Source organism: Sus scrofa, chromosome 6 (assembly GCF_054392235.1).
Source record: "Sus scrofa isolate SSC_HxYL_T2T_F1_AM1 chromosome 6, Sscrofa_HxYL_maternal_Yorkshire_Landrace_v2.0, whole genome shotgun sequence".
In the NCBI taxonomy this organism is placed as follows: Eukaryota; Metazoa; Chordata; class Mammalia; order Artiodactyla; family Suidae; genus Sus; species Sus scrofa.
This window is the reverse complement of record NC_139388.1, coordinates 82,845,323-82,858,749: the sequence shown is the minus strand read 5'-3', so window position 1 is coordinate 82,858,749 and position 13,427 is coordinate 82,845,323. Positions and strand designations below refer to the sequence as shown.

General features: G+C 47.2%; 1 protein-coding gene across 2 annotated transcripts; it reads left to right on the top strand.

The window, feature by feature from the left end:
- Window positions 1–5,520: 5,520 nt before the first annotated feature.
- Window positions 5,521–11,865, top strand: PLA2G2D (phospholipase A2 group IID). 2 transcript variants are annotated; one of them, NM_001244695.1, is given in 4 exon segments: window positions 5,521–5,597; window positions 8,676–8,820; window positions 9,489–9,595; window positions 10,931–11,861. In NM_001244695.1, coding segments are annotated over 4 exon segments (438 nt in total). In that variant the 5' UTR covers window positions 5,521–5,557; the 3' UTR covers window positions 11,077–11,861.
- The last annotated feature ends 1,562 nt before the right edge of the window (window positions 11,866–13,427 follow it).

Below are 13,427 nucleotides of genomic sequence, written 5' to 3'. Positions count from 1 at the left end.
GATATATGACCATCTAGAAGGATATCCGACCATCTAGAAGGATATCTGATCACCTAGAAGGATATCTGATCACCTAGAAGGATATCTGACCATCTAGAAGGATATCCGACCATCTAGAAGGATATCTGATCACCTAGAAGGATATATGACCATCTAGAAGGATATCCGACCATCTAGAAGGATATCTGATCACCTAGAAGGGTATCTGACCATCTAGAAGGATATCCGACCATCTATAAGGATATCTGATCACCTAGAAGGATATCCGACCATCTAGAAGGATATCTGATCACCTAGAAGGATATCTGATCACCTAGAAGGATATCTGACCATCTAGAAGGATATCTGATCACCTAGAAGGACATCTGAAGTACTTCCTGCTGAAGTTGGTGTCCATTTGCTTTTATGGTCATGATCCTTATTATCATCATCACTCAAATTTGTGGATGTATGCACAAAAATACCCAAATCAAAAGGGAACAGCTGTATGAATTTTCACAACATGAACACACCAGTGTAACCAATCCCCAAAGAGAGGGAACATAAGTAGCACCCATGAAACCCTCTTAGTAACCCCTCTAGTCATCATGCTGCTCAATGGGTAGATACTGTCTCAACTTGTAAAAGCACAAAATAGCTTGACTGTTTGGGAAGGTCATATAAATCTCTCTTAAAACCTGTACTCTTTTGCATCCAGCTTTTGTCATTCAGCATTACATCCGTGAGATTTTTCCATGTTGTCATATGTAGCTGTAGTTCAGTGGTGTTATCACAGAGTAACTCTGGTGCCATTTACCATTCTGCAGTAGACAGACATTTAAATGGTTTCTGGTTGTTGAATTCACTTGATTTAGTTCTGCCTCAGTGCCGCAGGAGAAAAGTGGGTCACTCTCCCACAGAGGAATCTCAAATCTCTTCCTCCCTGTCTCCCCCTGCCAGACCCTATCAGAGATAAGGCTCAGGAGACCCTGAGGAAGCCTGGCTTCTTTAACTTTCCTCTTCCCCTGCAAACCTTCAGTAATTCTGAGCTGCATGTCTAACTGCCTCTGGTAGGTTTCATCTCGGATGGAATCCAGTCAATGGGACCATTTCGGTAAATGGCTTTTGTGAGGAAAGATGTGTCAAGGGGAGGACTCCGGCCACTGGCTGAAAGATGTGCTCTGACACCATGGAGGTGTCTCTTAGGAGATGGGGGTCCACCTTCTTCTCTGTAGTGAGGCTGGGGGCCGCAGGCTCCAGGATCTTCCAGCTCTTCTCATTTCCACCTCCATCTATTTGGGGAGGGCAGGAAAGTATGGCAGAGCCCCTGGGTACAATGACTCATCTGTAAAATGGGGATTGGGACAGTAGCTACTTAAAATTTACTGTGTGTGAACCACTTAGAACCGCACCCAGAGATAATAGAGGCAGCTCTGGCAGACCTGTATTTTAACCCAAACTCTGCCACATGCCTACAGATGACCTTGGGCAAATTTCTCTGAGCCCCAGCTGATGGTAACTTCTGAATAGTCTCTAAGCCTCCTCCTGCTCCTTTCCATCCACTACTTGGAGATGTTGATGGATAGTGGCCTAACAATATCTCCAAGTGTTTTCCCACAGTTTCCAAGGAAATGAAAACACACAGACTTGCTGACAAGTCTTAAGAAATGACAAGGTCCAACTATTACATGCTGCTCATGGAGCCAGAAGCAAGGGGGTTTCCCAACTCTTTCCAACCTCCAGAAAAGGAAGAAGCTTGAGAATCTTTTTGTCCTTTGATTGAGTAATTTTACTTCTGGAAATCTACTCTAAAGAACTTCCTTCCCCTTTAAAAATAGACAAAGATTTATTATCACACTGTTTTCTGTAACAATAAACAGTGGTGACCTAAAAGTCATAATGAGAAAAAAATCAGTCAATATAAATCAACCTAGAAATGACCCAAATGATAGAATCAATAGCTAACGATATTATGACAGTTTTTAGAACAATATTCTATATGTTTAAGAAGATAGAGGGAAGTCTGAGCATGTTAATTAGAAACACAGAAGATTTAAAAAAAAAAAAAGACCCAGACCAAATTTCTAGAGAGAAAAAAATATACTGAGATGATAGAGAGGATAAAATGAACAGCAGATTAGACAACACAAAAGAAAAGGAGTTATTTACTCCATTCATTCTAAGCAGCAATGGTGCAGATGAAGATAATGATGATGGTGGTGGGAGTAGCCATAGCTAACACATATTGGTCTCTAGCTATAGACTGAGCTCTGCACACATATCATCTCATGGACTCCATGAAACTAGTCTATGAAGTAGGTGCTACTATAACCAAGCAGGACCCTTTGGGACTTTCCAGAACAGACCCCCCCGCCCACCCCATGTCTTCCTCCTGCCTAAAAACTTTAGTCTCCTAAGCTTTCCTCGTTCCAAAGAATAAATTCAATCAGAGAAGTGGGAAAATGCAAACACAAAGGAAAAGAGCCAAGTAAGACCAAATAGTAAGAGTGTAGCCATTCAACAAAGTCACGAATTTTAGTTCCTCCTCAAGGCCTATAGATAATATTCTGAGCCAAATTCTTTGAGCTGTTTTGAGAAACCCCCACCAGGTGGAAAAAGTTAACTGTAAGCTGTCCATAAGCACTTTGACACCAGACCCTTGGAACCAGAAAGTTGATGATGTTGACCTCCGGTTACCTCACCATCGAGCAATCAGAAGAATGTCCACAAGCTGATCACATACCCCACAACCCTGCCCCTCACCCTGTCTTTAAAAACCTTTCCCTGGGTGTTCTCCTGTGGCGCAGCAGGTTGAGTCAGTAGATTGGCTTTACTGCACCCAAGCAGGGGACCCAAGTTTGTTTGGACCCAAGCTGGTTTGGTAACACTATCATCACCCCATTTCACACACAAGGAAATGGAGGACACAGAGCTAAGCAGCTTTCTCCCTGTAAAGCAGCTGGAACACTGGGGAGGCAGTTTGGCTTTGAATCCCATCTGCCGGCCTCTTTATCTCCATGTGGGGCTGCATAACCTGTACTGTAGTCGCCATAAGGGCATTCTCTCTGCAGGTGAGACCTGGGGCAGTGCGCTGTATGCATGACCCTAAACTCCACAGTAAGCAGAGGAGGGAGGGGTTGTTGCCCCCACATCATCCCCATTATGCAAATGAGGAAACCAAAGCTCATGAGGTGATGTACCCAGGGTCCCACTGTTGGGAAGAGAGGGAGCCATAGTTTGAATGTGGTCCTTTTGATCTCAAATTCAGCCTTTTAGCTGTGCCCTGGGACCTCTGGGGGTGTCCTGGACAGCTATTTTTGAAGGTTCTTTGCGGCATTGAGATCATGTCTTTGCTTCCATTAGGGAAAAGCCTTCTGAAATCAGCAGAAGTCCTGGTTAGTTTTGCTCCTCCTAGTCCTTGGGGGAAGCTAGGGCTCTGGGAAGGGGAGGGAGCCACATGCCCCATGAAGAGCCCAGATCTAGAAGATTGTTTGTATAGTAAGATCCCACATTGGTAAGAGTATAGGGAAATGACGATTGAGCAGGCATGGGGGAAGCATGTCGAAGAAAATGCCAGAGACATTTCTTTTCCCTGCTGCTTAATTATTGAGCATGCAGATTCTCACACATAAGGAGACTGAGTCTAGGAACCACGAGATTTAAAAGGGAGAGAGGTGGGAGTTCTCTTGTGGCACATTGGGCTAAGGATCTGGCATTGTCACTGCAGTGGCTTGGGTGGTTGCTATGGCGTGGGTTCGATTCCTGGTCTGGGAACTTCCACATGCCATAGGCACAGCAAAAAACAAAAACAAAAACAAAAACAAAACTAAAAAAAATAAAAGGGAGAGAGGGGAGGGCTGAGAGAGGAAGAGGGAGGACTCCCAACAGTGACTGACCTTGGGGGATGAACTGATTAGCAGGCAGCAAAGAGATCAGCCTGTGCACTAGGTCCTTGAACAGCCCATCTGGTGGGCATGGGAACAAAAAAACAATTTCTGCTATCATGGACTCTCCATGAAACCTTGGGAGATTACCAGTGGAGACTTTGTGGCAGACTGTCCCTTTGTAATGATGTGCGTGTCCTGCCATTTGCACGTCCACCCTACTTAGGTGAGGTCCAAACCATTCCCCTCATTAGGATTCCCATTTTAAACTGGGGCAGTCTTTCTGCAGGGTAAGTTGTCGGTACACTTCAGTTGCTTTCAAATCATGTGTGTGTGTGTGTGTGTGTATGCTCTGACTCAGCAAATCCACTGAAGGAGTAGATCCTATAGAAACAATCCTGAACAGGAACTGAGATTTAACATCAAAGATGTCTTTCACTGCACCATTGTATGGTCTAGAAGAGTACAAACTTGGAAATAACCCATACGCCCATCAATAGTATAGTTGTATAATGGAATACAAGACTGCCTTTCAAAATGTTTCCGTGGGAGAATAGTTAACAATACAGAAATATGTTCAAGTTATATTAGTAAGTGAAAAGATGGACTACAAAGTGCTACCTGTAACATTTTCCTCATTTGGTCAGGGAAAACTGTGGAAAGACCCATATAGCAATAGAAGGACATACATCAAAATGTTAATGGTGGAAACAACTTAAGTGCTCATCAATGGATGAACAGATAAAGAAGATGTCATATATCTATGTGTGTGTGTGTATACACACACTAGCAAATGCGTGCACGCGCGCGCGCACACACACACACACACACACACACACGCACAGGAACATTATACAGCCATTAAAAAGGACATCCTGCCATTTGTGACAACTTGAATGGACCTTGAGGACATTATGCTAAGTGAGATTTCAGACAGAGAAAGACAAATACTATATGATATAAATTATATGTGGAATTTAAAATAGCCCAACATGTAAAAACCAAGAGTAAAACAGTGGTTACCAGGAAACAGGGGGTGGGGAGGGACAGGATAACTGTTGTTAAAAGGGACAAGCTTGCAAGTAATAAATAAGCTCTAGAGACTTATATCACAGTATAGGGAACATAGACAGCCATATTGTGTTACAATCACCAAAACTGCCAAAAGATTAGATCTTAATGATTCTAACCACCAAAAAGAAATTATAATCATGTGATGTTACAGGGGTGCTAATCATTACTACAATGGCACTCATAATACAGTAGATAAATGTATCGAATCCATATGTGGCACATCCTAAATTTGCACAATGTTATATGTCGATTATATTTCAATTAAAATCAATAACGATTAACAGATTCACAAGTGATTTGAAATTTCTGTCATTTGTGTCCGAAGCCCCATAGGTGTCAGCAATTTGAAATTTCTTCTAATTGTTTTTCAAGTCTTCTACGCTACATGTGTTTCTTTTGCAACCAAAAAGTTTTAAAAAACAGAAAGTGAAAATAAAAATATACAAAAAAATTCCCCTCTTCCAGAAAAGAGGAAACAGAAGGAGCATGGTGACGTCCACCAGAGCTGGTGCTGGGAGGGGTGGGAGCGGGCTCAGTGGTTAGGGGTGCATCTGATATAAGGGGCTGCCAGGATGGAAGGGGACTTCCAGCAGCTGCCTCCACTGCTCTGTGCTGGGACCATGGAACTTCCCCTGCTGTGCTTCTTGGTGGCATTTGCTGGTAAGTGGGGACAGGACCCAGAGCTGGGATGGCGGTGGGGGGAGGGGGGGAAGTGGCTATGCCCTATATCTCTCTCCTAGACTGAACTGCTGCTCTGACCTCCACTGCCCTGGCCTCCTAGTCCCCAACAATTTGGCTTCATGCAAGGAGCCATCATAGCTGTCAATCCCTGGGAACAGTGGCTTTGGCCGAGGAGCTCTGGGTGGCCAAGCCATGTGGCATGCGTAGACGGGAAACTAGGGGTTCAGAAACTGGGGTCATGCTGTTTGCTGACACCTATGGGGCTTCGGACACAAATGACAGAAATGGATCTGCTCCCCTCTGTCCCTTTGACAAGATAATAGCCATCTCTTCCGTATGCACAGCACGCTACATTTTTAGAAACCTTTTGCGTGCATTATCTCCCTTGAACCTGGGAAGAGAGTTCTGTTGACCACTGAGAAATGGGGCAGTTTCCATCGGATCTTTAGCAGATCAAAGGTACAAATATGGTTGCTCACAAACTGGCACTTTTGTCTCTTGATCCATCTCAGATGTGGGGTTTTAGAAAGGATTTGCATTTTTAAATGTGGTTTTATGTTATTTTGGGGACTCCCAAATTCTCAAAAGGAACCCATCTCCAGGGTTACAGTGCAAAGCATTAAAAACTGCAATCAAGCTACAGAAATTTATCTCTCAGTTGCAAAGAGGCAATACAGTGTAGAGATAAGATAGACAGATGAACCTGCATTTAGATGCTGGCCCATCATCTCCTGGTGATATGACCTTGGTCAAGTGCCCCCACCCCCCACCCCCACATCCTCATCTTTAAAGTGGGTGCAAGAGCACCTTTTTCACTGATGAGAAAACATACACAAAGTGTTTAGCAAGTGCAAGTAATAGTGAGCAGGCAATGGCTTCACACAGAGCACATGCGCAATATTGCCTTCTGCCACTGTGGCTAACCCTTGAGAGAAGGGGCTCCGTCCCCCTTGGTGGCAGCCAAGGATGGGAAAAAAAAGCATCCAATGTAGGAATTGCTGTCAGGCTAAGCCAGTGCACTGAAGTCCTCATAACTGTAGGTTGAGCTCCTCAAATTCTCAGGGCTGGGTGGACCTCCCTGTACTATTATAAGAACTATAAGACCACCCAAAACATTCTGAATCAAAGCTGAATGTGGTGTTTGCCTTGCGAGGGAGAGCTGCGTCATTTCAGGGGTGAGTTCATTTGTGTGGCTATGGCTAAGCTGAAATGGAAAGAGCTAGACTGAGGGAGGAAAGGGGGAGGGAGGGACACCAAAAAGGCAAGGTTCTGGATTCAAGTCCCTGGTTGGACCACAAGGCAGATGGTAACTCTCTTGGCAGTGGGCTGTTTTCAGGTGCCTTATCACTGAGTCCAGAATTCCAGAGGGCCTGGGGTCATTCCTCACCATAGTTAAAGCTTAGCGAGATTTCTCTTTAATATCTGAGTAGCTGAAGTGACGACAGGAGTGACAATGTGAATTCCCACACACTGAGGACATGACATGTATGTAAACAACCTGCGTGGTTGTTTCTTCCTGTCTTTTCAGGGCCACATCTGCAGCATATGGAAGTTCCCAGGCTAGGGGTCGAATCGGAGCTGCAGCTGCCTGCTGGCCTACAGCACAGCCACAGCCACAGCAACACTGGCTCCTTGACCCACTGAGCGAGGCCAGGGAGTGAACCTGCATCCTCATGGATACTAGAACTCCCCTCAGCTTACTACTTATTTCGTTCGCCTGTGGAGCTTTCATTGCAAGATCATTTACTTGAGGGTGGGAGGCAGGGTTCCAAAACTAGGGTCACCCGAAGGGGACTCCTCATCCCAGTCTCCCTGAGACTCTTGGCTCCAAGTGACTTCTTGGGTCATCTCCCGAGGTGGCACACAGGTCCCTTCCAGTGTCCTTCTTTCCTTGTCTGTTTCTCCTAAACTCTCCCTGAATTCATTGACTCCATATATTTTATTTCTCCTAACTCGACATAATGCATTCCTCTCTCCCAATAAAATAAATTCCCCTTATGATCAATTCTAACCTGAGAATATTATGACTGAAGTGAAAAATGTCCGTGAAAATCACTGATTTCTGAATCATGTGGAGAGCCATGCCCACTATTCTTTTTTTAACGTTTGGATTTCTCCATGGGCTGGCAGAGTTCCTATCATAGAACATGAACTCAGTGCCCAGAGACAGAGAGCAGAACCAGACTGCCTTGGGTTTCAATTCCGGCTCTTCCGTTTACCAACTACTCTGACTTGCAGCAAGGTACGGAGCCTCAGTCTGCTCATCTTTAAAATGGGTATTCAAAATAGTATTTCTCGGAAGTTCCTATTGTGACTCAGCAGTAACGAACCCGACTAGTATCCATGGGGATGCAGGTTCAATTCCTGGATTCGCTCAGCGGGTTAAGGATTCAGCATTGCCGTGCGCTGTGGTGTACGTCGCAGATGTGGCTAGAATCCTGCATTGCTGTGGCTGTGGTGAAGGCTGGCAGCTGCAGCTCCAATTTGATTCCTAGCCTTGGAACTTCCAAATGCCATGTGCAGCCCTAAAAAGACAAATAAATAAATACATAAAATTGTTTAAATAGTATTCCTTATACCAATGTTGGTTTCTTAGTTTTCATAAATATACCACAATTCTCTGCAATGATAACTTTAGAGACCTCTCTGTACAACCTTGGTAACTTTTATGCACCAAATAAAGTTTATTTAGGAGTTCCCTGGTAGTGCAGTGGGTTAAGGATCCAGCATTGTCATGGCTGCAGCTCAGGTCACTGTCACTTCTATGGTGTGGATACAGTCCCTCGCCCGGGAACTTCCACATACCTGAAGTGCAGCCAAAAAGAAAAAAAAAATTTACTTAAAAAGAGTATTTACTTCTGGAGATGGCTAGAATCAGTAGGTCACTACATGAAAAGACACGGTAAGCACACAACAGCTATCATTATATTTTCAGTAGCCATAATGATTGTTGTCATTTTATTATCCAAGGTCATTGCTTTGGTCCAGGCAGAGCAGAGGTGCCAGGCCTGTGGCCGACTGGCCTCCCCTGAGACTCATGTTCTTTATTTGTGACAGGTGTGATTCCAGCCCAGGGTGGGATCCTGAACCTGAACAAGATGATCAAACAAGTGACCGGGAAGGTGCCCTTCTTCTCCTATTGGCCCTACGGCTGTCACTGTGGAATCGGTGGCAGAGGTGAACCCAAAGATGCCACAGACTGGTAACTCCTCCCCACGCAGGCCCAAGGGGGGAATCCTGCCCTGCCCCCACCCGGGGGCAACCCCCCCTTCCTCCTGTCCCCTCTTCCTCTCCATCCATTTATTCATTTTGTACTATGTGCTAGGAACCCATAGAGCTCCAGTGCAGTTTCGGGGTTTCTAGAGGGCTCCCTGGAGACTCTGAAGGGCCCCTCTTGTCTTCCCACCCCTGATGTAGTTACAATACCTCCCACACTCCCCGCGGCCATTGAACATTGTTTTTAAAAAGTCCCACCTCTTTTTGGCAAAATCTCATTTTGTTTTCACGACAACCCTAGGTTTCAGCCAGAGGAGGGATGGGAGCCCGTCAAGACCCCGGGTCAGTGCCCTCCGTCCACCACTTACAGGCTGCGTGGTCCTGGGCAAGTGCCTTGACCTTCCAGAATCTCAGTTTTCTCATCTGCAAATGGGGATAATGCTAGTACTTTCACCATAGGGTGATGGAGAGGATTAAGAGAGAATTCATAGAGTAGCAGCCTGGTGCACCGGAAGCAATAGGTACTAGAAAGAAGACTAGACCCCGCTGGGCATGACCCTTCCAAGGTGGGCACACGGTTTCTGTTCTGGGGCAGGGCAGCCAGAGACCTGAGTCAGTCCGGGATTCCACCCACCTCCCGTCTTCTCCCTCCAGGTGCTGCCACGCCCACGACTGCTGCTACAGTCACCTGAAGGGCCATGGCTGCCGCACCCACTTGGACCACTACAGATACACCTTTTCCCAGGGGACCGTCCAGTGCTGTGAGTGCCCAGGACCTCGGGGTTGGAGGTGGAAGCCGAGGAAGAGAGTTCTAGCATGGCTTGCCTTCTTCACTTGCTGTGTGACAAGGCACAGCCTACACGACCTCTCTGTTTTTCTCATGTGTCCAGTGACAGTAGCTGAGCTGTGGGGAGGGGTAGGAATGGGGGTAGACATAAGGAGAGGTCCAATGGAGTCTTTGAGCCCTTCGGGATCTAGAAGGCTGGCAGACTCAGCTCAGATCCCAGACCAACTACCACTGACCAGCTGTGTGACCTTGAACACATTGCTTAACTGCTCTGAACCTCAGGATCCTTATCTGGACACTCAGGACGATAACAGTATTCCACCCATAACATTAATTCGAGGGCTAATCTGAGAGCCGAGAGAATGGGCCTTGCAGATGCCTGCTGCAGAAGCATGCTCGAAAAATTACCCCAGCGACTGAGGCTGCTGTGACTATTTTCATCATCGCTGGTCTTCATCGCAGCCCAGTCAGAAGGCAGAACTGCCCGGGTGATCTCCATGGTGCAGACACAGAAACTGAGCCTAGAGTGAAGTGTTTGCTTGGATCACACAGCTGCAAATGACGAAGCCTGGGCTGTAACCCAGGTCACCCAGACCCGGGGTCCATGCACAGAGAGGCGGCAGGTCCCAGGGCCAGGAAGCGAATGGAATCATCACAGCTGTTCCTGTTCATTGGCAGCTTAACCATTTATTGAGCACTCACTATGTGCTGAGAGCCTTGGCTTCTTTAAATTCTCACAAGAGCCCCGAGGCGACACTTCTTATGCCCATTTTACAGATCACAAAACTGAAGCACCATGGTCCCTCTTTGCGCAGCGTCTTTGCACATGCTGTTCCATCTGCCTGGAATACGCCCTCTCCTTCACTGTGGCTTTCCTGAGCAGACCCTTCTGATCTCAGCACAAACAGCTCTAGACACTGTGTCAGGTCCCACGGTTGACCATCTCGTAGGCCCTGCTTCGTGTTCTCACTTCCACATAGCCCAGCCCTGATCACTGCTGTGGTTTTTTGCTGCCCCCACGGGAGTGTGACCCTCACATGTCCCTTCCATTCAGTTCTCTCCCCCCACCCCAGGGCCTGCCACGGGAGGTGCTCAACTGTTTATTAAACGCATGAATAAAGAGACAAAGGAGCAATGGCACACAGGGAGGACATGGCACGTGCCCAAGCTCCCACAGCTAGAGTGGAAGTAGTGGGCAGGGAAGGGTCCCCGAAAACTGAGCAAGGGCTGTGCTGCCTTCAGAGGCTCCCTCCAGGGGCCTGTCCTGGGAAGAGACAGATGCTAAGTGCCTTCCTCCTCCACCCTGCAGCTGACAAGGGGAGCTGGTGTGAGCGAGAGCTGTGCGCCTGTGACAAGGGGGTGGCTTTCTGCATGAAGCGGAACCTGGACAGCTACAAGAAGCACCTGCGTTACTACTGGCGGCCGCACTGCAAGGGCCAGACCCCAGTGTGCTAGGAGGAGCCCACAGCGCTGTGCCTCACCCGTCCCTGCCCTGCCCCCCCATCTTGCACTCCTTCAGGACTGCTGAATTCTCCTCCCGCAACCCCCCAAAGGATCTAATCCTCAAACCAGCCTGGCTCTTTTAAAACACTCTAAGAAGAGGGAGGGTCTTGGCTTACTCCCATCTCTGAGATCCCACAGCACTTTAGGAATGGGTCTGCCACTTGCCAAGCTCTCCCTTGAGTGGCATGTAATTAGCCAGACTGCTCTGGCCTCCTCCGACCAGACTGGAGCTCCCAGAGGATGGAGGCCGCATCAGTCTCATCTTCATTTCCTCTGCTCCTCCATGTACCAGGTGCTCAAGCAATGCTTTTGGACCAGAGGAGCCCATAATGGAGAGATGGAAGTGGTGGCAGGTGGTATTGGTGCCCTACTCAGTTCTCCTCCTGGCCCAGGTCCCCAACCCCCAGCTAAGCCAGGTGTTTGCTGCCAAGTGCTCACAACTGCCACCTTCTCTTGAGGATTGATTGCCCTTGGCTGTTGGGAGCTACCATGCTCATCGGCCACCCCATGCCACCCACCCACCTCTAACCAATGAGTAGGGAGAATAGTACCACAGAGGGAATTATTAACCTCCCTCTTCCTCTTTCAGGACCATCTGGGTGGTACACTGCATGCCCCAGAGCTCCTTGTAGGATCGAGCTAGACGTCTTGCTTTGTCCACTGGCATAGCCTGTTTTCCTTGTTCCCTTACAGGTTTCTCCTGAAAGCACTCCCTCAATAAATCATTCACTTGCACAAGAATCCCTGTCTCAGGCTTGGCTTCTAGGTAAACTGCCTTTAGATGGATGGAGGAATGGATGAATTGGTGGATGGATGGATAGATGGATGATGGATGGTTGGATGATTGGATGGTAGATGGATGGTGGATGGACAGATGGATGGGTGGTGGATGGACGGATGACAGAAGGATGGATGGATGGATGATGGATGGATGGAGAAATGATATTTTCATATAAGGATGAACAATCTGTCATTCATATATAATTAGCCATGTTTCCAGCAATAGGGTTGGGGCATCTAGAGCTGCCCACACCCTCCAACCTGTGACACACATCTGTGAAACAGCTGATTGAGCAGTTTTCCTTCCACATGAAGCTCAGGGGCTCATGCCAGGTAGAATAATAGGAATTAAGAATTATGGGCACTGAATTCAAACTGCGGTGATACCACTGACCAGAGAGATCTCACTTTCCTCGTGTGTAAAGTACAGATGGGAATAAGAAGAACATAATATGACGTCAATGTAATAAACAAGATTCATGCATGCTAAGCTCTTAGCACAGTAATCCCCCTTAGGCACTTAGTAATCCCTCTTTTAAAGTTAACTGTATTATTATTGTTGCTGTTACACAGTGACCGAATCTGAAGTCACCCCCAGGATGAACCAGGAGGAGAAAATAGCTAATCAATAGTCCCTTATTTTCACCTAATTCTTCTCTCTTCTCTGCCCGACCATATAAGCAGTGGATGTTGGATCATAGTGCAGGATGTCCATTTCTTCAAGATACGTGGTCAAGAGCTGGCCACTGTACTCGCCCATCAGAGCTCCCATGTGCCAGGGTCTATGGCTTTGGGACAATATCAATGTTGGCAGACATGCACATTCTTATCCCTGTTTTATCATTAAGCAAGCTGAGGCTCAGAATGGGGACAGGAAACTTCAGAGATCCCACAACCAACAAAAGACAGAGCCAGGATCCCTCCACAGACTTTTCCTGCTCTACTCCCTAGCGCCTCATCCCACTTGTACTGGTCAGGAAGCTTCCTGCCCAAAATTGTGACTCAATGGGCTTCAGCCATGAGAGCATTTATGACCTCACATGACAAGACCTTCCCGGTCTTCCAGGAGGAAGGTGGCTCTTTGGTGCCTTGATGATGTCATTAGCACCAGTTTCTTTCCTTGTCTCGGCTGGGCTCCCTCACTGTGCTGGCTTTGCCCTCTGAGCAGCTCCACTCCCTGCTCCAGGATGGCAGCCATCATCCAGCCCTCAAGCCAGGACATGATAACCAGCAGAGAAGATGTTCTCTGTTCGACCTCTTTTTTTTTTTTTTTTTGCTTTGCTTTTTAGGGCCACACCTGTGGCACAGGGAGGTTCCCAGGCTAGGGGTTGAATCGGAGCTACAGCTTCTGGCCTATACCACAGCCACAGCAACGCAGGATCTGAGCCATGTCTGTGAACTACACCACAGCTCACAGCAACGCTGGATCCTTAACCCACTGAGCAAGGCCAGGAATCGAACCCATAACCTCATGGTTCCTAGTTGGATTCATTTCCACTGCACCATGACGGGAACTCCTTCTG